The sequence below is a fragment of the Macaca thibetana genome, chromosome 4, assembly GCF_024542745.1.
Source record: "Macaca thibetana thibetana isolate TM-01 chromosome 4, ASM2454274v1, whole genome shotgun sequence".
In the NCBI taxonomy this organism is placed as follows: domain Eukaryota; kingdom Metazoa; phylum Chordata; class Mammalia; order Primates; family Cercopithecidae; genus Macaca; species Macaca thibetana.
This window is the reverse complement of record NC_065581.1, coordinates 94,217,001-94,241,690: the sequence shown is the minus strand read 5'-3', so window position 1 is coordinate 94,241,690 and position 24,690 is coordinate 94,217,001. Positions and strand designations below refer to the sequence as shown.

At 34.8% G+C, this 24,690-nt stretch overlaps 2 protein-coding genes across 3 annotated transcripts in view; both read left to right on the top strand.

The window, feature by feature from the left end:
• The window catches only part of NDUFAF4 (NADH:ubiquinone oxidoreductase complex assembly factor 4), a 350,782-nt gene that overhangs the window by 52,699 nt on the left and 273,393 nt on the right, over positions 1-24,690 (top strand). The gene's annotated exons all lie outside the window — the stretch shown is intronic.
• MMS22L (MMS22 like, DNA repair protein) overlaps positions 1-24,690 on the top strand; it is a 138,660-nt gene that overhangs the window by 90,444 nt on the left and 23,526 nt on the right. For both annotated transcript variants that reach the window (XM_050786559.1, XM_050786560.1), the window contains 6 exons: positions 5,995-6,188; positions 10,642-10,792; positions 13,057-13,208; positions 14,033-14,175; positions 19,378-19,537; positions 24,349-24,518. In XM_050786559.1, coding sequence (XP_050642516.1) covers positions 5,995-6,188; positions 10,642-10,792; positions 13,057-13,208; positions 14,033-14,175; positions 19,378-19,537; positions 24,349-24,518 — 970 coding nt within the window. The remainder of the gene's footprint in view (positions 1-5,994; positions 6,189-10,641; positions 10,793-13,056; positions 13,209-14,032; positions 14,176-19,377; positions 19,538-24,348; positions 24,519-24,690) is intronic.

The following is a 24,690-nucleotide window of genomic DNA, read 5'->3' as shown; positions in this document are numbered from 1 at the left end:
TATGTCTTATTTAATTCTTGCAGCAGATGAGGAAATGACCATCCAACTGCTAATTGGCAAAATAGGATATATACTCTAGTATGTCTGTCTCTGTATCTTTCTAGTGATGCTCGAATGCATCTAAGAACATGTTTATTGGGATTTAGAAGCAGTAATGCATATTGTCTTGCCTTGCAGTCAATGAAAGTGCGTATTATTTTGCCTTGTCTACAAAGTACTTTTACCTAAATGCTGTGACCTTAATGCTTTAGCAGCTCCATAGAGGATAGTAGGGCATTATTTCCATTTAACAGATGAAAAACTGAGGCTTAGTAGTTTTCCAGAGTCACAAGCTGATCTTTTCTGTCTTAGAAGAGAGTTCATTTGAAGAATTCTCCTTGCATCTCAAGGAACCCTTATTTTTCTCTGTAATTATATGTGATGTGTAAGCATCATTACCACTGCTGTGCTTCATCATCAAAACAGTCAACAAACTCTTTGCTTTGATTTCACATATTCATTCATTCATCCATCCATCCGTCCATCTATCTACCACCTACTCACCCCTCCTCCACATATGCACAGACACACAGATGTACTGGGGCATCTGTTACATGGAGGCATTGCAAAGTATGCTTGAATTGCTGCTTGCCAGCCTGGTTTCTGGCTTATTGCTTCTCCCTGATAATTTGGGCATGCACAGGATTGCGGCTCAGGATTGAAGCTACCATTATCTCAAGTTGAGACTTTATAAAAGTCTCTTCATACCTAGAAGCTGTTTGTTGTTTTTTCTCAATTTTTTGAAGACAGGATTGGATTAGATGATTTTTCAGGTAACTTCCACTGTTTAAATTTCAGGGTTTTTTTGTTTTTCTAATGGCTAATGCCATTACCTTAGTTATGTTATATTCTTCCTAGATAATAAGGCAGAGTGAGCCGTTTCACAGATACAAACAAGTATGACAAGAGGATTCAGTGTCCAAGGTTTTTTAGTGAGTTTAGCTGAAGCTAAAAATGGTTATAGAGTGTCCTGATTCCCATTTAGTTTTCCATCAGTTAGATCAATAAGATACTAAAAATAATTACTCATAATGGTTTGGAACAACTTTTTGACCTAAAACTTTCCATTATATTTTTCACTAATACAGATTTTTTTTAAGTTACCATGTTTGCAGTAGAGTTAGAAGAGGAATTCAATTGTTGCTTTTAATCCTTACTGGTCATATTTATTATATTATGCTTTTTCCATGTGATGCAAAGCCCATCAATAGACAATTTTAATTTTCCTTAAACTTTGAGGCATCGTGTATTAGAAATAATTAATATACAACTGTGAATACCGGGAAAGTAATATATAGGTTGTCATACCTTATTCTATAACAGTTACAGGAGAAACAATGGTATGCCAAGATTAGAAGCAATAACTATAAGCAATGGTCCAGTAAGTGTTCCCAGAAGCCTGCCTAAGTTACTAGGGAGGAGCAGAAACAGAGAGACCAGACTGGCAGGTAGAAGTTTCAGGTACAGGGTTCCATGCCTCTCATATGACAGATGCCTCAATAAATTTGTGTGTCTGTGGGCCTAAGGTATCTGTGTGGGAGTAGAGAGGTGGGGGCAAAATGGATAAGTGAACATATGAAATCAAAGCAAGAAGTAGCAGACTGATAAAAACAGGAAATCTTGGAAAGTGGGGCAAAAGAGCAGTCAGATGAAAGAATCAGGAAAATACTTGAAGATAATGAGGAAAGCTAAATGAGGCAGGGTAACTGAGCTAAAATAGAAGCATAAGAACACCTAGATAATTGGTATGTGAAAATGTGGGTGTTTATATAGTGTAATGATAGGCTTCTAAAAACTGCTTAGAATATTATTTCATGTGGTCTTCACAATAACCCTGTTAGGTAGATATAACAACAATTGTTCCTATTCTTGACTCCAAAGAAAACAGCGAGTTGGGAGGTTACTTGTTTTTCCAAAGTCACACAGCTCTGGATAGCTATGCTAATAGCCATGTTTATTATGCAGCATAGTTACTCCTTTTGTCTCAATTTTCTCATATGTAAGATTTGAATAATAATTATGTCTACCTCATAGGATGAGAAACAATGCTTATAAAACACTTTGCCTGGTGCTGGTCTCATAGTAAATACCAATAAATGCTGGACGTTTCTGTTGTTTCCACCATGAGAGCTGCAATTTGAATAACTTGACATTCAGCAAATTTATTTTTCTACTATATTATATTGTATCTTGTATAATATAAGAGGGCTGGTTACATGTGTTTATTTCCACATGTGTATATTTCCAAACTAATGTTAATGTGAAATCTATCTTTACTCAAATAAAACAATTGCCAAGTGTTGGGAGATCCTACATCCTTGTGTTATGCCTTTTAAGAAATCACATATTTTCCTTTTATGCAAAAAATCTACTTTCATATTTCTACTGTTTGTGTTGAAGAAGGTAGATAATGCCTCATAAAACGGCCATCACCCAGAACTATATTACATTCTTTATAATATTTTATATATGTTTTGTGTTTTCTTTTACATTGTTACCTCTAGTGACAAAGCTTCTTCTAATATTTGCACTTTTGTAAATGTACCTTCAGCAGATACGCAGTGGTCACATCTAATATAATACATTTATTTTTCAGTAGTCTGTATAATTAGTTTTCTGATCCAAACGTGATTTTAAAAATTACCAGTGACTGCAAAGGGTATTTCTAGCTCTTTGGTTATAGTGCAGAAATTTGGTTCTTTCTTCAGACTTCCATTACAGTACACCCTTGGCATTTCCTGTATTTGTCACTTATTTCTTTATGTTTAAATAAATTATTATTGTAAGGTCTTAGACAACTTTGTTCTGGTTTAAAAATAGCAGGTAATCATTCTTCTTATCCAGACTGAAAAAGCTTGAACGTTCAAACTATTGAGCAGAAAGCATTTTGCGTATTCCCAGGGATATTAGCTTCTTTTCAAATCCAAAAACACTAAGTGGGTGCACATTTCCAAAACAAGTGTGGTTTGGGGTCATTGTTGTACTCTTAATTGAAACTTATCTTTGCTGTTTTAACTTAACCTTGGAGAATGTAATCTGTGGCTTTAAAATTGCTTACCTCACAATGGTTTTATTTATTTTTTTATTAATTATTCTTTTTTTTTTTTTTGGAGACAGTGTCTCGCTGTTGCCCAGACTGGAGTGCAGTGGTGCAGTCTCAGCTCACTGCAACTTCTGCCTCAAGCAGTCCTCCAGCCTCAGCCTTCCGAGAAGCTGGGACTACAGGCACGTGTCACCACGCCCAACTAATTTTTTGTATTTTTAGTAGAGATGGGGTTTCACCGTGTTGCCCAGGCTGGTCTTGAAATCCTGAGCTCAGGCAATCCACCCACTTCAGCATCCCAAAATGCTGGGATTACAGGTGTAAGCCACTGCACTCGGCCTTCTTTTTTTTTTTTTTTTAAACCTAATGGATTCAGAACTTTGAATCATATCCCCACATTAGCTCCTAGTTATACTCCCTGGTACCTCAATTTTGTTCTGGAGAGGTCAAAGGTGGTTCACATTTGTTGGCCTTTCTCGTTATTGCCTTGAATGCATGTTTTCTAGCATCTCTTCTTGTAGTCTTTCCTAGTGTTAGAATTCTGGTGTTGCTCCTGGCCCTTCAAAAGACACAACTACATGTGGCTTTTCCAGCCCCTTTTCTTAAGCTTTCTGAAATTCCTTTATTTTGTTTGTTTGTTTATTTTTTGAGACAGTCTTGCTCTGTCACCCAAGTTGGAGTGCAGTGGCACAATCTCAGCTAACTGCAGCCTCCACCTCCTGCGTTCAAGCAATTCTCCTACCTCCTGAGTAGCTAGGATTACAAGCGTGTACCATCATGCCTGGCTAATTTTTTTGTATTTTTATTAGGGATGGGGTTTCACCATGTTGGTCAGGTTGGTCTTGAACTCCTGGCCTCAAGTGATCCACCCACCCTGGCCTCCCAAAGTGCTGGGGTGAAATTTCTTTAACCTAAGTCAAAAGAGAAGATAATCAACAATGTTTAATTCTCTTAAAACTTGTGTGTGTGTAGGTGCATAAGGGTGCATGTCTTAGTGTGTAAAAGAAAAGTGGGCTTCAGAGTCAGACTTAAGTTCAGATGATGGGGCTAGCCCTTTGTAGCCTTGTGGCCATTGGGCATATTTAGCTTTCCTACTGTTAGCTTCATCATCTATAAAGAAGATTAATGATACCTATCTCATAGAGTTGTTCAGATTTTAAAAGAATTTAATTAATTTAAGGAATTTCTAGCACATACATAGAGGTCAATCAGAAATGTTACTCCTTCCTAGGGAATAGGTTTTAGTTAGTAAATAAAATGGCTTTTTTAGAAATGGTGAGCAAAATCCATCCTGCTCAAGTACCATAAGATATTTATTGTCTTTTGGAACCAGTATACTTTGAAAAAGCTATAAAGGGTAGTAAAAATGGTGGTATTATTTTACACGGATTCCACTGTGTAGAAATGTGCTCTGAACTTTGCTATGTTGATATAGGCAGTTGAGTTAGTTGCCAGATGGATTTTAGTGGTGTGTTACTTATCTCACTCTAAGATAAAGGAACTGAAATGGTTCTCTAGCCACTAGTTCAAGTAGAAAGCGTCTCAGGCAAGTTTTTACAGAGAGGACGTAGCAGATATTTGGTTAGCTTTTATGAGAATTGCTTACTGTATACTCTTTCCCCAGCCATTCGTGCACTTGTTTTTCAATATTTCAGGTAGTATTAAGTAACATCACATAATTATCCAGGAATTCCAGTGTAAAGAGGCTGAAGGCTCTAATGTTATACAATTTATACTTAGAATTTTTACTCAGTCTTGGGTAGTTATGTGAAATGTTCTAAGATGTGGTCTTATAACCAGCTTGATCTTTTTGTGGAATTGCTTTAGATACATGTGCTAGTTCTATGTTTTGTATAGTTCTTTCATGTATCCACTTCCCCTAAACTGTTTAAAAACATCAAACATCTTTTTTAAAGTACTTATTTTTCTTAGTGGAATGCTATCTCTGTTAAAGGAATTCTTCTCCATCATTTCCACTGGTTGTTTTTTGCTGCTTTCTGTATAATTGGGGAAAAAAAAAAGCAGATATAAGGATGATATCCATGCATTTATGTCTATTCAGTTGATCTGGCAGTAATATAAGCAGAAACAGGAATAATAGCATGGTTGCACATTTAGTTTTAAACAATCATATTATCAGTGGGTGCACAACATAAATACCTTCTATTTCACATCACTAAGAAGATCTCTTATTTCCCTCTCTTTGGTAACCTCAGTTTCCTGCACAAGTTTCTATTAAGGTCTAGAGATATCTAAATTTTCGGTTGAATTAATCAGCAAAGGTGAGCAAATGATGAGACAGAATTTGAGGCAGTATCAAATTATGTTTTATTATTTTATGAAGAGTAACTTGTTATTGTATATTATTGCCTACCAAGTGAGAATGATTATGAATCTTTTGGGACCAAAGTACTAAGATTGTATCTAGCATGGTTTTGTCTACTACACAAGGCCTGTGTCTTCTAAACAAGGAAAGTATTTTAATTTAAAATACCACACATAAGCCAGATACTCTTAACTTCCTCTTGGTACATCCATGTTCTAAAGCCCTCAGGAGAAAATGGTTTAAAAAGTTGTTTTCATGTCTAGATTTTAAGTAAAAATCATTTGTCATGTGTGAGTTGCAAAATGCAGACCTTCACTCTGAAGCTGCCTCTTTCTCATTTGGATCTGACATATTAAAAAGCATATAATTAATGGTTGACATTAGTAATTAACATTAACTTTATGATGCTTAATATGCCATCATTCATCCATCAAACAACCAGAAATGCATGATGTCTTGGCATAAAGGTTTTAATTATATAAAATGGTTCTCATATGATATAAATGGAAAAAGCTCAAAATGTACTTTAAGAAGATTTTTGTAAGCATTTGTCAAGCATGTTAGCTGTATTTTTATTTCTTTTTAGGAGTATGCATCAACAATTGTGTCAGGAACTTCAAAGGGACAATGTGGACCTGTTTGTACAGTCTTCATTATCAGCTAAAGAGCGCCACCTTGCTGCAGTTGCCAGTGCACTTTGGAGACATTTCTTTTCATTTTTGAAGAGTCAGAGAATGTCACAGGTAGTGCCTTTCTCACAACTTGCGGATGCAGCTGCAGGTCAGCATTAATTATTAATTTGCTAATTTCTCTTTTTGCAGACTCTTTGTCAGTATTTTCGTTTATTTTCTTAGTAACAAACTCTTGTATAGCAAACATTTTTTCAGCCAGAAAGATGAAACTAATTACATATTAATAAATTGGGATATTTTGGATTACTTATTACTAAAAATTAAATGATGATTTGCTAAAAATAAGATAATTTTCTATCCTGAAAGTATTGAATGTACATAAGCTTTTCTTATACATGTAATATTTTGGAAGGTAAACTAGCATTTGATTATGTGTGATTCAAGTAGTTTATTTTCGAATTGTATGAGCAGGTATATAGGTATAAGATGAAGTTAATTTGTGAAAAGAGCAAAAGAATATAAAATAAATACAACTTCAACCCCAAGAGGATGAGATCAGAATGACATTGAATATTGTTTTGACTTCTACTAGATTCTACTTTAAGTTGTAATTTTTACTTAATTTGATTATTAACCTAAAGACATGTCCTTAGGCTTTAGGGGACTCTGGATCTCATGAAATTATAGGCAAGAATTTGAATATATGTGCATATGTGCCATTTCTAAGACGAGACCATTATCTTCTCAAGGGGGTATTTTGCTCAAAGTATGTTAAGAAGTATTGAAATAGACAGTGATTAGTGTGGTAACTCCATGTACTTAAATGAATGAAGTTCATTTGAAGGTATTTAATTTATTTTTAAATAATGCTTTTAAAAACCTAAGATGGAAACCAGCATTTATCCTAGTGTGTGCGAGGAAAACTGAGCTTAAAGCACTGTGTAAAAGACTGAATGATTTAAATTTGAAAAGATTTTGAATTCTGATAACACTTCTATAATTAAGACTTTACAATGATAGATTAAAGAATTGTGACAGGACAACAGTTTTCCAACTACTGTAATGTCTATGAAAATAAATATTGATATTCAATCAGTTTAATCTAAGTAGTTATTAATAGATGATATAACTTACCTTGTGTACATGCATCATCCCAACTGCCAGTCAGTCAACAAAAATAATAATGCATCAGTTTACTCAGTGCTGTCTAAGATGCTGAAGATAAATGTATATGAATAGAAAGCAAAATATGTGGGCTTTGGCTTTGATTTGAAATAAAGACTTGATAGTTTAGGAGAGAATGATTTTCTTCATTTAAAAAAAGTTACTGAGTACCTACTTTAATAGGCATTGGAGAGATACTAGTGGAGAAGAAGGACAAGAATACTTGTTCTCATAGAGCTAATAATCTAGTGTTGGGGCATAGGAAGACCACTAAATGAATAAATAGTGTAATGTGTGGCAATAAATGCTGTGGGAAAAAGTGGAAGTATAGGATAGGAATACAGAAGGCCAGAGGCAGTTGTAATTTTAAATAGAGTGGTCAGGAAAGCCCAAGTAAGTAATATTTGTGCAAAGAACTGAAGGAGATTGAGAGACCATGCTTTGCAGAAGTGTGAAGGCAAGAACATGTCTAGTGTGTTTAATAAACTATAGGGAAGCAGTAAAGGCTCTTGTGGAATGAGAAAGGGAAAAAGAACTAAGAGATGGATCAAGAGGTAATGGAGAGCTAGTTTGTGTTCTGCCTTGTAAGTGGTTATAAAGACTTTTGCTTTTACTCAGAGATTGGAAACTGTTGAAAAGTTTTGAGCAGAGGAGTAATAAGATTATTCTGGCTGCTAGGTTGAGGCTAGACTTATAGGAAGACTAGGCAAGGGGAGAAGCAGGAAGGCAGTTAGGGAACTATTGTAATAACCCAAAAATGAGCAGCTGTGGCTAGAGTGGTAGTGGCAACAGAGGTAGTGAGAAGTGGTCTTATTTCCCATCTGAAGAAAGTATATTCAAGGTAGAGCTGACAGAATTTGCTAAGTGGGTAAGATACGGTAACCAAATAGATAAAGAGAGGAATTAAGGGTAACTATAGACATTTGCTGAGATGAGGAAGATTGAGGCAAGAACAGATTTTATGAGGAAAGACTAACATTTTTATTTTGGACCTTTTTTAAAGATGTTCATTAAATCCAAGTAGACATGTTAAGTAGGCACTTGGATAATGATCCTAGAGTTCAGGAAGAGGTCCAAGCTAGAGATTTAAAGTTGGAAAGCATCCACATATGAATAAGTCTTTAAAACCATGAAACTGGATGAGATCACCCATAGAGTAAGTATGGATGAAAAGAAAAGTTTGAGGACTGGGCCTTAGGGTATTCCTCTGTTCAGATTTGTTAGAGTCAGGAGAAACAAGAAAGGAGACTGGAGAGGAATGAAGGTAAGTTAAGAAAAACCAGGGAAGTCTGGTGCCCTGGAGCCCAAGGAGAGGAAAGTGATCAACAGCTCCGTTTCTACAGATGGATCAAGTGAGATAAGGTCTGAGAATTAGTCATTGGATTTAATAAGAGGGAAGTCACGGTTGACCTGAAAGAGCAGTTTGTATGTAGTGAAGAGGCAAAGGCCTGATAGAAGATGATTCCAGAGGAAATGTGAAAAGAGGAATTGCAGACTGCAAATTTAGATTAATCTTTTTGAATATCACTGTTTAAGAGAAGTAGAAAAATGGGGATAATAGCTAGAGGGGTCAAAGAGGAAGGTTTGTTTTTGTATGGTTTTTAAATAACATGGGAGAAATTTCAATATATTTAAAATGCTTACAGGAATGCTCCAAAGTGAAGGAAAATTGCGTGGTACAAACAAAGTCACTTTTGTTTTAGTGCCAAGAGAAAATGGGATCCTATAGAGAACTTGGCCTCAGTTCATCTCTAGTAGAAGAAGAGAAGGCAGAATAAGTGAGCCCAGATGAAGGCAACTGGCTAAATGTGGTAGCAGCTTGTGATAGTTCTCTTCTGATGTTTCTTGTTTCTCTGTGAAGTATTCAGTCAGTCCATCAGCTGAAAATGAGGAAGGAGCAGAAGGTGCTGGCTGTTGATGAAGAGTGAAGAGAAGATGTGCAATTGTACCTTAAGAGAATAAAAGACTGAATGGACTAGGGAAATGTCATAGGAATGCTGGCCAATTCTAAGAGCCTACTTGAAGTCTGTAGTCATAAATGTAAAGTGGTATCAGTCAGCATGGTTCTTCTCCAGCCATTTAATACTGGTACAGGTGCAGGTACATATGGAGAAAAGGCCAAGAGTTTGAGTTAAACAGGTGATGAATTTTCCAGGCAAGTACACATATCAGGAAAGGAGCAAGAGTTGGTAGTATAAATGAATTAGTATAATAATGGACCATGCAATCAAGCTTCCTAAAGAGGGACAGAGAAGACATGGAGACAAGGAGGGATGAGGAAACGGTTGTGGGATCAGTGGATTGTAGGTCCTGATGGAATCAAAGAATTGTTGGAGTTGGGGGAGAAGAGGAAAGTTGGAAAGCTAGTTTGGAGTCAAAAATTGGGGTACTTTACAATTGAAATTACAGAGATTGTAGTTACTGGTAATGCCAAGGTCTCTGGGTATCAGCATGGGAGTGAATGGCTGACGTAGAATGGAAGATAGATTGATTAAATCAGAGTTGTTCAAGAAATCGAGAGTTCATGACACTGGAGAAAAATAATCACAAAAGATTATGGCAGGAGTGCTGTTGGAGAGCATGATAGTGAGCTACAGTCTACAAAGAATGAGAGGAGGAGGTGAACTAGAAAGTAGTAGGTAAATGCAACAAAGATAGTGACTGGTACAACCTGAAGATATGAAATTCAAAGCTAGCAATTTTAGGGAGGAAGAAGGAAGAATAGTCTAGAAGCAGCAATGTGGACCAAGGAGTAATTTCACCCTATTGGTAGATCAAGTGGTATACGGGGAGTGGGAGAATAGACAGCCACCATTTCAGAAAGCTGCATAGGAGTTCTTAATAAATAATGTATTTGACAAACAATATTGTACAAAATGAGTTTATGGGTTCCCAAGAAAAACCACAAAATAAAACATATTTGTTTAGCATGGTTAACTAAGGAATTCTAGTTCCTAGACTTTGTGGGTTCTAAAGGAAGTGAAGTGTCATTGATTGTGGGAGATCTCTGTTTAATAGAAGAGAGTAAAGTGAGAACTGTTCACCTGTGGCAGATGACAAGTAAATTTGCTTCCTTGGAAGACTAGATGCTAGACATATTTTATAAATAGGTCTTTGGAATGGTGGAGGCACATTAGCCAAAACCTCAGGCATAGAATTTGTAATTAGAGGGAGCCATTATAGATCTGTAATGATAATGCAGAGATAAATTCTTCTAGGCCTTTCTTGGAGATCAAGATGCTACAGAAATTTCTATGACAACATGAATTTGTTCAGTTTTAGCTTTTTGTTTGCTCTACATTTCTAAATAGAACATTTTATTTTTTGGTACTTCAAAAAAAAAAAAAAAAGCTGTTGTTATAATTGGCCATGGGTGTGTGGGTCAGAAATGGTTTTTAAAGATTCCTCACCTTAAGTTTCTCTCATTTTAAATCTAGACTTTACTTTGCTAGCAATGGACATGCCAAGCACAGCTCCATCAGATTTTCAGCCTCAGCCAGTTATATCAATTATTCAACTTTTTGGTTGGGATGATATCATCTGCCCTCAAGTCGTAGCAAGATATTTAAGTCATGTCTTACAAAATAGGTACGTGCTTTTCTTTCAGGCATACACATTAATGCAAACCTGTGACAGATCAGTATCCTAGGAAGCTAAGAATTTTCAAAAATAAGGACTGATCTCTACTACATATACTCTCACTTTGTCAGGTTTTTGCTTTCAGTTATATCAGCCTTTCGACAGTAGTAATAGTAAGAACACTAATTTATATTTTGTGGCCTGCTAAAAAAAAAAGAAGTTGTTTGTTAAGAAACTGTTTTTGTAAGACTGCCTTATCATCATCCTGAAGTCACCTTTCCACACATCCCACTGTGAAAGAAATTACACATTTATTATTACTGAATCTGTAAGACAATGGTATTTATTAGTTTTTGAATGATAGTTTTCCTTTTTACTACTAGATTTTTAAAGATTTCACTCTTAACTCATGAAATCATGAACAAGATACTTCACCTGAACAATGTCTTCCTTATCTATAAGTATTTCCTGCCACATTACACAAAAGATCTGAGGAACGTCACTTGAAAAAAATATATAATAAATAAAGTTACAATAGAAATAGTGTAGAGTGATCAGGAAGATTTGAATAAGAACATCAAGGTGAGGGAAAATAAAATAAATATACAAGCCTAAGAGGTCTTAGTCCTCTTTTTAGTAACAACTGCCTGTAGAGTGAGAGAGCATATGTTCATGACCACTTCTCTGTTTACTTTTTCTAGGGTTTTTATTTTTATTCTACTTGCCACTTTCTTCATTACTATCTCACCTAGCTAGTTATAATAAGCCCTTGCTTTTCCCTTGGTAGCCATATTCTTTTCTGTCTTCTTCCTTAGCATAAACCTGCGTAGGTTTATGAGATCTTAGTCCTCTTAGGCCTGTATATTTATTTTATTTTCCCTCATCTTCATGTAGTTTTTGTCCAGGCTTTTGTCAGTGGAAATGAAGAGAGATGTAGTTGGTGAGCTAAGTCTTTCCTAAGGAAGCTCAGTAAGCAGTATCATTAAGTATACATTTTATCGTTGAGCTTTCTGTTGTAAAGTAAGAGAGTTAATGTCAGTTGGATTACTTTTACAGTCACTTCTAGTTTGATAATTCTTTAATAGTAATGAACATTTATATTATGTATTAAAGACTTGCTGAAATAGTTTGAAATAATTTCCACTGAAAAAATAATATTGTTAGTGTATTAGTAACATTTGAAGAAACTGAAATGCAGATGTGTTATATAGCTTTGGGAACGTTGTAAGGTTATAAATGACCAGTCTGTGTTCTTCTTCATTGTCTACTTTTTTATGACAACTTATATTCAAAGTATTTCAAAACAACATTTTTAGAGTTTGTATGAATTTTAAAAAATTTGGACTTTACATAGCATTTTATATTTAGGTTAAGACCATCCCCGTCCTCTCTACCCTGACTAATGAATGGATTAGAAATCAGGTTTAGTGGCTGGGCGCAGTGGCTCATGCCTGTAATCCCAGCACCTTAGAAGGCCAAGCCGGGTGGATCACAAGGTCAGGAGATCGAGACCATCCTGGCTAACACGGGTGAAACCCCGTCTCTACTAAAAATACAAAAAATTAGCTGGGCATGGTGGCGGGCGCCTGTAGTCCCAGCTACTTAGGAGACTGAGGCAGGAGAATGGCGTGAACCCAGGAGGCAGAGCTTACAATGAGCCAAGATCACGCCACTGCACTCCAGCCCGGGCAACAGAGTGAGATTCCATCTAAAAAATAAATAAATAAATAAATAAATCAGGTTTAGCCAGCCCATTGTCTTCATAGAAATAATTATTTTTTAAATCTGGCAAATGCTATTTTGCAAGGTAATTTTTAGTAACAACTCTCCGTATAGTGAGAGAGCATACACATTCATGACTACTTCTCTGTTTACTTATTCTAATGGCCACTGATTTTTATTCTACTCGCCACTTCCTTCATTATTATCTCACCTAGCTAGTTATAATAAGCCCTTGCTTTTTCCTTGGTAGCCACATTATTTCTTGTCTTCTTCCTTAACATAAACCTACACATATGTCATCAGTGGAAAAAGGAAAATTGAAAATTAGAACATTAAAAATGAAAACAAAGATATTTGTCTAATATCTTTTTGGGTTTATTTGTAGTATTCATTTTCAACAATGCATGTCTACATTGCTGTGTTTGTCTGAAAAATAAATGAGGCCAAGGAGTTGCGGGGATGTTAGACTGTTTTTCTTTACTTCTTAATCTATATACTCAGGAAACATTGTTGTTTTTGTTTTAAAAATATTTGTCAATTTGTTTTTACAGCACATTATCTGAAGCACTTTCTCATTCAGGCTATGTATCTTTTCAAGCCTTAACCATAAGATCATGGATTCGTTGTGTTTTGCAAATGTATGTTAAAAACCTCTCTGGGCCTGATGATTTGCTCATAGATAAAAATCTTGAACAGGGAGTTGGTAAGTAAGTGTAGGTTTTTTGGGGAGGATGGAGGTATCTGTGGAAAGCGATTTACTATCTAGATCATTTGTTATGTAAATTAATAGAAAATATACAAAATATTCATAATTGGGTGTGAATACAAGCAGAACTTTATTTCCTTTTGTAGCCTGTTTCTTTGTTTTTGCTTTTGTTTTTTCAATTTTCCTGTTACTATATATGACAAACTTCTCTGCTATAAAGGATAAAAGAACTTGTTTCCTTGGAAGCCAAGAACAGAAATTTGCTCTTCAGGTGACAAACTATTTTTTTAAAGAAACTGATCACGAAAAAAGTAGAACTCTGAAGCTAATAACCAGCTATCACACTGTGAACACCCTAAAAAGAAAAATGCCCAATTATGAATAATTCTCTCCCATTTTATATTAGATATTTTGCCTTTCTTCTGATTTACAACTAGTCATTGAGTGATATTTATACTTTTTAAAAAATGTCCCATGCAGTTCTGTTGTCTGTAGGGCATGCCTTTTCCCAAAGCTATTGTTTATGGCCACTTGTTAATTTCAGGAAGGTTGGCCTGAAAAAATCCTCCAAATTTACTTTAATATTTTATTATATCAGTTGCTGTTACATGAATAACTTTTGGGGCAAGGATGTTCATAAGTGAAAGAAATTTAATTTGAAGTCCTTGTGTGGAAATTTGAATTTTAAAAGAAAGCCTGTCATAAGTGAAGAATGCTGTATTACTTCTCATATATACATTATATATATGTTGTGTGTGTGTTTATGTATATAGTATGTTATTATATAAATTGATATAGCAAATACTATTGTATTTTAACAGAAAAAGAGTACATGGAACAGTTGGTCAAACTGACAAGGTTACTATTTAAACTCTCAGAAGTAAAGAGTATTTTCTCAAAGGCCCAAGTTGAATATTTATCCATCTCAGAAGACCCTAAAAAAGCACTCGTTCGATTCTTTGAGGTATTTTTCATTTATTATTATAATTGCCCAGATTAATTACAATTAATTTTCAGAAAAACCTTAAGTGTTCTTAAAGTTTTTCTATAAAAGGAATTCTTATAAGTTAAATCATATTATTGATTGCCTGCTATTGAAAAGTTCTAGAGGAAGAAAAATGTGAATCTAAGGTATAGTACAATTCACACTTAAGGACAGCAGAAAAATTACATTAATGAAGAATAATGAAACTAAAGAATACTACAAAAAAAGCTTTACTCTAAGGCTAATCTAAATTGTAGGAATATTGACACAGTTGCTGGACAACCACATTCTTCAGATGCTTGGGAACTGAATATCCTTGTAAACATTCCATAATACTCCCATCTTAGTGTTTATCACCCTGTAGTGTACAGTGTAGGCATAAGCACCATCTACTTCATATGACAGTGTAGTTGGAGCATTAACATCCAATTCATTTGTTTTGTTTTGTCTCGATAATGAACTGTGCCATTCTAAATTTTATTTTTAATTATTAATTTTACAGAAATGTATCTATGTGAGAGTGTTTGTTTTACAAACCTAGTTGAAGTTGTTAATGTGTTTGGATTAGTGTCTTTTGTAAGCTATTAGTTGTAAAAGTTGGTTTATTTTCCCACAGAGTGGTTGGTATTAGCTGCAGTGAAAATAATTAAAATCAATAAGCTCTTTTCATAAATGTTAATTCTTCCATTGGTTTCTGTTAAGTTAAAATACAATTGTACGACAATTAGAGATGTCATGCAATCTCTAAAAATATTTGATAATAGTAAATGCAGATGTAAAATACACATTCCATTTGGACCCTTATTTAGTTGTTTATTGGATCTGAACCTGCAATTAAACGCCTGTGGTGTACTGGGAGCTACAATGGATCAGAAATGGAGCTAGAAATCAAGTTCTTCATTGATAGTTTTCATCTAGCCCAAATTAATTGTTCTTTCACCACTAAAAAAATGAGGTTTTTTGCTGAATGCTAGATAGTATTATGCTAGAACTTCGTAGGGATTTGAAAAACCAAAAGAAGTAGTTCTTTATCTCAGATAGCCTTTACTTCTCTGTGTATACGAGACATACACAAAGACTAAAATAGTAACACAAGGTATTATATGCTAAATGCCAGTTGGTTGACAGATCAATCAGTAGGTAAAGAATTTAAAGCATTTTGGTATAATAAGTTTGGATTTTATCCTGTGAAGAGTGTGAAGGCTTTGTAAGTTTTTAAGTAGATATGATTTGGTTAAATAATTTTTTTAATGAAAATAAGTAACAATAGTGTAAATTAAGGGTGCAGAGAACTATTGGCCAAAAACTAGTGAGGTTTAGAAGGAATCAAAGATTGAATGGTTGTGGGATTTCTGAATGGATATGAAATAAATGCTGTGTTTGACTAAAAGAGTGATGATACTTTAAGGAGAAATAGGAACATCATGATTTAGGGTGACAGAGAAGTAGGTGAGGAATTCAGTTTTAAATTTACTCATTTTTAAGTTGTATCAGGTCTCCCCAAGATTATTCCTAGGTTCTGTGATTCACAGGAGTTAGCATACAGTTGTATTCACAGCTATGACTTATTAACAGAGAGATACAAAGCATAATCAGCAAAAGGAAAAGATGCATGAGGAAAAGTCTGAAGAAACCAGGCATAGCTTCCAAGATTCTTTTCCCAGTGAAATTACACAGGATATGCTTAATTCTTCCAGCAAGGAATTGTGACAAGACATGTGAAATACTATCTGCCAGGGAAGTTCCTTAGCGACTCAGTGCCCATGGTTATTATTGGCGACTGGTCACGTATGCCCTCTTTGCCTCATACTTAGAGAGTTCCAATTCCAGAAGGAAAGCAGGTATTCAGCATAAACCATATTGTTTGCATAGACCAATTTAGGATCAAGGAATTGTAGGAAGCTTTTCAAAATCTAAGACCCCAAATACCAGCCAAGACCCAACCTTGCAAGCAGGACATTTTAAGAGTGGCAGTCTTGGGTCTGCTATATTAACTCTTTTCTGTACAGACATGATAGTATGACATCTAAGTTATTATTATCAAGGTACTAAGAAATGCATGTTTTTTAGGCTAGGGAGGTTAAGCCTAAGCATAGAGAAATATTGAGAAGTCTAAGGCACTGGTATTCAAAAGTGTAGTCCAGAGACCCTTGGGAATTACTGATACCACCTGCTCAAAACTGTATTAATATTTGCACAAATAGTGTAAAATATTTTACATGAATCAACACTGTGGCCCAAGATTATCCTTGTATTCATTATAGTTTATACTGCCATGCATTTACAGAAGAAAAAGCCAGTTTCACTTAAGAATATCTTTAATGAAGCAGTAAAATTATTTATTTTATTACGTTTTGACTCTTGAGTACATGTACTTTCAGTATTCTGTGAATGACAATGCAAAGTGCACTTAAAGCACTTTTGCTGCATACCAAAGCAATGTGGTTGTCTAAATGAAAAGCACTTGTGTGATTATTTGAGTTGCAAGCTGAACTGACTGCTTTTATCTTAAAAGAACAACTGACAAAGTATGGTTATTCAGACTTGGCTATTTGGCAGACATTTTCTCAAAAAATGAATGAAGTGAGCCTATCACTTGAAAGCAAACAACTGACAGTATTTGTTGCTAATAATATAATTCAGGCTTTCAAGAAGATTAGAATTTTGAGATACTTGTATTTGCCATCGTGATCTTGAGAGCTTTCCGATACTTATTTTGTGATGAGAATGGTGGTGGTATTAACAGGTGTGATTTTTTTTCCTGATATAAATAATGAAGTGTGTCAACATTGGGAAGCTGTGTAACTCAGTGAACCACAATTTTCCAAATGACGAATACAGGCTTTAAAAAGCATTCATGAATGTAAAAGATTCACTCAAAATACAAGATTGACCAATGGCTTTTAATTTAACAGAGTATAAAATGTTCACTGACATGGTTTCAGACTCCATGGTTTAGTTGCAACTAATCTGTAGGAAATACCACTTGTCAAGTTTTGGTATAATAGCAAAGAGGAATTCTCATGGTTATGTGAAAAATCTTTCAAAATATTTCTTATTCTTCCAGCCACATACATTTTTGAAGCTGTATTTTCTTCATCTGCAGCATACCACAATAAATCATGCAGAAGCAGATACGAGAATCGAGCTCTTTTATTAAGTCAGACATAAAAGAGATTTGTAAAAATGTCAAAAAATACTACTTTTCTCACTAAATTTGTTTTTTGTCTGGAAAAGAGTCTTTTACTAAAATATGTTACTTACATGTAATGTTCATTATTATTTTTCAATGAATTAGTGAATAAAATTTTATAGTATCATAAATATCGATAGATATAACCCAAATAATGAAAAGCCCTTCAAGATCCTCAATTTTTAAGTTTGCAAGAGGGAACTGAGACCAAAGAGTTTGCAAACATCTAGTCAAGGGAAGGAAGTGTAGAAAACAAAGGGCAGACAGCTAAATAGAGAGGAAAGGGATTAGTCATGTGTATCTCTTGTTCTTGTCTACTGATCTCACAGTCACTCATTTACGTTCACTGAGTTTCTTGTCTTTTTTTCATTTCACGTTTTGTTGTCAACATGTTCAACTTTAATGTCACCATGGATAACTTCCATTAAGCTTTCATTTCAAAGCTTCTGTAGTACTGTTTCAGTCTTTCAGTGAAAGAAGTAGTCTTTCACTTCTGCCCTACTTCCTCTACCCGCTTCTGTGACTAAACCCTGAGCAGTGGAATCCTTGGAGCATCTGAAAACTCATTGGCTACCATCACCTGTCCTTCCGACTCATGAATGACCACATTGTAACCTTCCCCTCCCTGTTATCCTAGTACAACATTCTCCCAAGGCCTCATTTCCTTCCCTCTTCACCGTAATTAGACCCCTTGGGGCCTTACTTCCACTACTCTTACCAACATTCTCACAATCTTGGATCTTTTTTCTTTTGGTCACACCTACAAACCCTCAACCTTGGTTCAGTGCAACCACCTATCTCTACTTTGTCTTACATGCTGAGTGCTGCAGAAGAGAAATCACAGAACTGTTTGTATTGGTGCCATTCATGGTCCAATTTGGGTCATTGGAATTCATTATAAGTTCTCAAAAATAGTTTGAAAATTTTACTACTTTACTTAAACTTTTTTTTTTTTTTTGAGCTGGAGTCTTGCTCTGTCTCCAGGCTGGAGTACAGTGGCACGATCTCGGCTCACTGCAACCTCTACCTCCCGGGTTCAAACCATTCTTTTGCCTTAGCCTCCTGAGTAACTGTGACTACAGGCACACGCCACCATCCCAGCTAATTTTTGTATTTTTACTAGAGATGGTGTTTCACCATGTTGGCCAGGATGGTCTCGATCTCCTGACCTCGTGATCTGCCCGCCTCGGCCTCCCAAACTGCTGGGATTACAGGCGTTAGCCACCGCACCCGGCCACTTTCCTTAAACTTTCTAACCCATCTCTTAGCCAGTCTTCTCTTGATTCTTTTGTGACCTTTCACCCCTTGCTTGTTCTCACCTTTCCTCAATTTATTCTCTCATTTATTTCCTTTCCTCTTCTTCTCATGTCTCTGTTTTTCTGTTACTGATTCACCTCACATTTCTCTCTACCACTCTCCATTTTGCCATCTCTACTTTCTCTGCCCATCCTTTTTTTTTTTTTTTTCTGAGAAGTTAAGCTGGCATCAGATGGCTCATAAAATTCTAGGAAGAAAAGTGAATTCATATCGTAAAGCTGAACTTTTTAGAGGTTTTGCTTGTAAAAATTTGGCATTCCTTATAGGTCTTCCTTGTAGGGGAATTTAGGGATTTTGAATTCCTGGTAATCTACTGGGAAGTATGGTGAGCCAACCTGTTTGGAAATCGTGATGTGATTTAGTTACAAGATATGTGTACATAAGTTTCACATTTTTTTCACTGATATTTTGCTAAGTGGCCCTTCTATAAGTAGTTATTGGTGAGTTTTTAAAAATTCTTCCTTTAACCTTTATTTTAATAATAAAAGACAAGACTTAATTCTTTTTACTTGTATTTTAATTGCTATGAATCTTTATTGGAAGTTTACAAATGAAGGCTTCAATGTAAAGGGCTATGGGTGCGTGTGTAGAAAAAGAGAGAAAAATTATATTTATGTTCCAAATCTTTATGGTATAAAACTTGGAAAGTTAAATGATATTTTTCTTTATAGGCTGTTGGTATAACTTACGGGAATCTCCAGATACTTTCTGATAAATCTGCCATGGTCACAAAGTCCTTGGAATACCTTGGTGAAGTATTAAAATATATTAAGCCTTATTTGGGAAAAAAAGTTTTCAGTGCAGGGCTGCAGCTGACTTATGGAATGATGGGTATGTATTCCTGACATTATTTTGCTAGTAACATTTCCTTAGGTTGGGCCTATACTATCATGATGGATAGGTATATATTGGCTAAATCACTACTCTCCATACAATCATAAGAGTAATCTGAAATACAGTGATTTTGCTTAAAATAATTCATGCTGGCCTTCAAATCTCTGTCTTGCTCTATCTCTTTTCAACACTTTTGATTGTTTTAATATTAAAATTATGATCAATACAGAAAATATGCTAGCACCAGTTGCTTTCAGTAGTCTGTCATGAGTCACATTTCAATACTTGAATAACTAGAATGGATCTTTTTTTAAAAAAATGCTGATCTATTGTTAGAATTAAAAACATCAGAAAACTATCACTTACATCTATTTCTATGGTCTGCTCTGTATGAAGGAGATAGGATTTAATACAGCACTAAAAATATTTATGCTTCAAATCTTGTTTCTCACAATACCCTTATCTTTTCAAAAAGAAATCTTTTTCTATGCCTGTTCTATAACAATGGAGTTTATCTTTCTTTAGGAAGTCAGTAATTAACGTATCTTTGTTTACTAAAACTGTGGTGCTAACCAAAACTAGGAATTGGATAAAGGTAAATGAGAAATATTTCCTTAGACACTTTTATATAGAATTTAAGTTTTTTGGTTTTTTTTTTCCTTTATTTCTCTGTGGTCAAACCTTTTATCTGTTCCCTTTAATCTTATGAATGTATGAATAAGCCTGATTCGGGCTGTCTAAAACCTTTTATCTTTGTTGTAAAAGATAAAGGCGAATGTGAAAATGTGTAAATATAGAAAATGTAAATTATAGTAAAAGCTATAGCAATTCAGGCATCTTAATTTTAGAGAAAAATGTGAGAAGTTATAAGTTTAATAGTAAAATACAAATTAATAAGTATATTGTCATCCATGCTTATAATTTATTAGTGTCTACAAAAGTTTTTTGTTTCCAGATTTAGATTTTTGCCAAGCTAAATATCTGATATAGACGTGGGACAAAATTCTACTTAGGAAAAATTGAGGACTTTGCTTTGCTGCCTTGTTGATTTTTGACTAAATGGCAGATCTGTATTCTTTCTTTTTGTCTAGGTTTCAAAGACTAGGAAGAGTATATTGCTACAATGTTGCCCACTTATTTGTTAGAAATTAGGATAGGTAACTTAAAGATTTCTTCATGTTAAAGGTTTAGAATAAAACAGAGAAAGGGCAAAGTATAAACTTAGGAGAACTCCAAGGTGTTTTAAAATGTTGGGATTGGGATAGCATAACCATTTGAGGGAAGGAGTTACCCACTGAAACATTGTACTTTATTTACCTTGACAGTTCCTAACTGGGGACACCTCTCCTGTTCACTTACAAGGTTGCAAGACTGCTAGTGAAAGGCACACAACTGTTGATGAAATCACCCCTCATATTAAGGAGAAGGCATCTGTGATCTTAATTGTAGCTCAGTTATTTCTGAAAAGGCAGGGTGGATCCATCAACTTCTCTCCTCTGTAAATTTTGTTTGGTTTTTCTCATTCTTCATATCTCATAGTTTTTCTGTTTCCATGTATAAGGCTTTCAATCATCCCTGCCTCTTTGGCCATTCTTCCCCATTTTGCTTTGTAATTGAAATTCAAGTCATGACCCTTCGGTGCCAAGCGCAGATTTCCCCACTTTTCCCACATTCCCAAGTAGACTTGATCATCTCTCTCGTACTTCATCTGTCCTTTTCTTATGACATGATATTATTTATAGTTTGCCATTTGTTACTATTACTTGTGTACTTAACATGCCTCCACCAAATTTCAAACTTGTAGTAGCCGTATCTTTTGAATTTTTTATTCCCCGTCATCATGTATTTTGAACAAAAAAGAACACTTATTATGTATCAGGCGCTGGATTGAGAGTAAGAGATACATTAAAGAGCTCTAAAGTAGGAGATCGTGTATGTATACTGTATAAATATTTCTGGAATTTAATAACTTTATTAACCTAGCAATAGTACATAATGTGTTTTTTAATGTTCTTTTTTGTTTTTCTTTGTTGTTGTTGTTTTTGAGACAGAGTCTCCCTCTGTCACCCAGGCTGGAGTGCAGTGGTGTGATCTCAGCTCACCGCAACCTCTGCCTCTGGGTTCAAGCAATTCTCGTGCCTCTGTCTCCCGAGTAGCTGGGACTGCAGATGTACACCACCATGCCTGGCTAATTTTTGTATTTTTACTACAGACAGGGTCTCACTATGTTGCCAAGGCTGGTCTTGAACTCATGAGTTCAAGCAGCCTGCCTGCCTCAGCCTCCCAAAGTGCTGGGATTACAGGTGTGAGCCACTGTATGCAGCCTTTAATGTTCTTAAATGAGCAAAATTACTTTCTAACTATAAAGATTTAAAAATATATATTGTAGTGATCCCAGTTGTTACGTAGGGTAGAAAATAGGCAAAATACGTAGGGTAGAAAATACAGAGGATAGAAAATAAGTAAATACTCAAGAGCTTGTATAGTGGTTATCATTGAATGGGGAGATCGTATTAAATTTTTTTGTATTTTCAGTTTTATTCGTTAATAATATATTTATAGCCAAGAAAAGAAAAAAAAACCTTAGGTTTTTACAAAGGTACTGTATGTATTTAAACCTTTCCTAGTTTTTTACTTTAAAAATATTTTTATATTTCCATTTTGCGCGCGCACACACACACACACACACACAAAAATTCCTTGCTGAAACCTAAAAAGTAGGCGTCTGATAGCAAGCAGTAAAACAAATATCTCTACCTTATATGAACTCCTAAAGCTTAAAGTCTTCAGCAAAGTGTTTTAACCGTTGCAGAAAATGAAATACAGTAGTTTCCCCTTATTCATGGGGAATATGTTTCAATACCACTAGTGGATGCCTGAAACCGCAGATAGTACCAATCCTATGTATGCTGTGTTTTTGCCTATACATACATACTTATGATAAGGTTTAATTCATAAATAAGGCACAATAAGAGTTTAACAATAATAACTAATAATAGTATTAATAGAACAGTTGTGACAATAGACTGTAATAAAAGTTATGTGAACTTTGTGTCTCTCCGACTGCCTTCCCCACACCCTCATCAAACTATCTTATTGGTGTCCTATACCACGGGCAACTAAACTATACCACATGGTACCCTATCTCGCAAGTAACTATACCATGTGGTACCTATACCAAGGGTAACTAAAAAGTGTAACTAGAAAGTGAAACATACCTGTATGACACCTGAGAGTAATAGGAATCATTTCATATGCCAGTGATGATAGCAGTTTCCCTGATGGGTATATTAATGTTATTAGAATATAAGTTCTTCTTATATTGCTGTCATACTGAAATTTTCCACCAACTGAAGAAATGAGGAGCAAACCAGCATTATTTAAAACTTTGCTAAGTGAAAATGTTTCTTTATGATTGATTATTGTACTTCCTTTTATAGCAAAAGATGAATGTTGCTGTTTGTTCTTGGAAGTGATAATTGGTTGAGTTTTTTTCTTTAACTTACTCTTCCATAAGCATATTTTTTTTTTCTTTCAGAGCTTAAATTTTAAACTTTTTATTTAATGGAAATGACTTTGAATTTTATCGTTTTTGCTTTCTAAGATGGAATAAAATATAAAAGTTTATGCAGTAGATGTACCTCTGTGCTTTTTGGATAAGCACTTAATCTGTTTTTAAATTCATTTTTCAGTAAGAAGACCTCAATAGCAATAATATATCCTAATGGGAATTATATATCTGCTGTTAATTACTTTATTAAACAAAGGGTGCTCATTTGTTAAGTTTTATTATCATCAGATGTGGCAATTAACAGACTTCTAGCACCAAGGAAGCCATAATATATTTCAAGTAGCAAAGAAATCTGTTTCTCTTCATTCAGAATTAAAATTTTGTTTGTTTATATTAAATAATTGAAAGGTGTAAAAACTGAAGTTCATGGAGGTTAACTGAAGTTCGTGGAGGTTAAGTGATTAGCTTATAGCTAATCCTGTTTTCCCTATTTTAACAATTAAATTTAATTGTACTTCTACTGCAGACTGAATTGAGGCCACCTATAAAATTATATGTAAGATTAAAATATGAAGAAATAGGGGTACAAAAAATAAATGTAAAGTTTCATAATGAGGCCCAGGGAAAATTAGTATGCATATAAAACCATCATGCATAATCCTACAGTATTCTTTAAAAGGTGGATTGTTAATTTGCATCTGGGCATCCTAGCAACTCAGAGGGAAAACAAAAAGGGAAATCTGAATAATTTCAACATTCAGCGAATGTAGTCACATAATGTATAAATATATTCCACTGTATAAGTGAGTGTAAAAAGATTGAATAGCCCTTGTATAAAATTCTTGGGACTGGAAGTATTTTGGAGTTCAGATTTTTTTGGATTTTGGAATACTTGCAGTATACTTAACCAGTTGAGCACCCATAATCCAACAGTGTGAAATGTGAAATGTTCTAATGAACAGTTCTTTGATCATCATGTTGGCACTCACAACATTTTGGATTTTGGAGTGTTTCAGATTTTATATTTTCAGATTAGGAATACTTAACCTGTGGATATATTAAATGCCAGTTGCTCAGAAAATGTATGTTTTCCTTGGCCCAGAACTCTATGAAAAATTTATCTCTTCAGTGAAATATATGAATTGACATAAGTATTTGTTACTTCTACTATATGTTTCTTCCTATTTGCTATTTTAATTTGGTCCCGTGGGCTTTCAATACAAATTTTTAAATTAAATGACAAAATGTTCTGGTCAGATAACAACAACAACATGTTGTTACTTCTCTTCTTTGTTAGGAATTCTTGTGAAATCATGGGCACAAATCTTTGCCACCTCTAAAGCCCAAAAATTACTATTCCGGATCATAGATTGTTTACTGCTTCCACATACAGTATTACAACAAGAGAAGGAACTGCCTGCACCTATGTTGTCAGCAATTCAGAAAAGTCTTCCTTTGTATCTCCAGGTATAGTATGTGCGGTTGCTTAAAAGTTTAAAAAAAATGGAAACTTTGCCTTAAAAACATAGTTTACGAAATGCTGATTTAAAAACCGTACATTATAATCTCAAGTGATTGTGTGGCACATTTGTTGAACATATTTTAGATTGCTTTTATGTTTGGCTTTGGAAACAAAAAT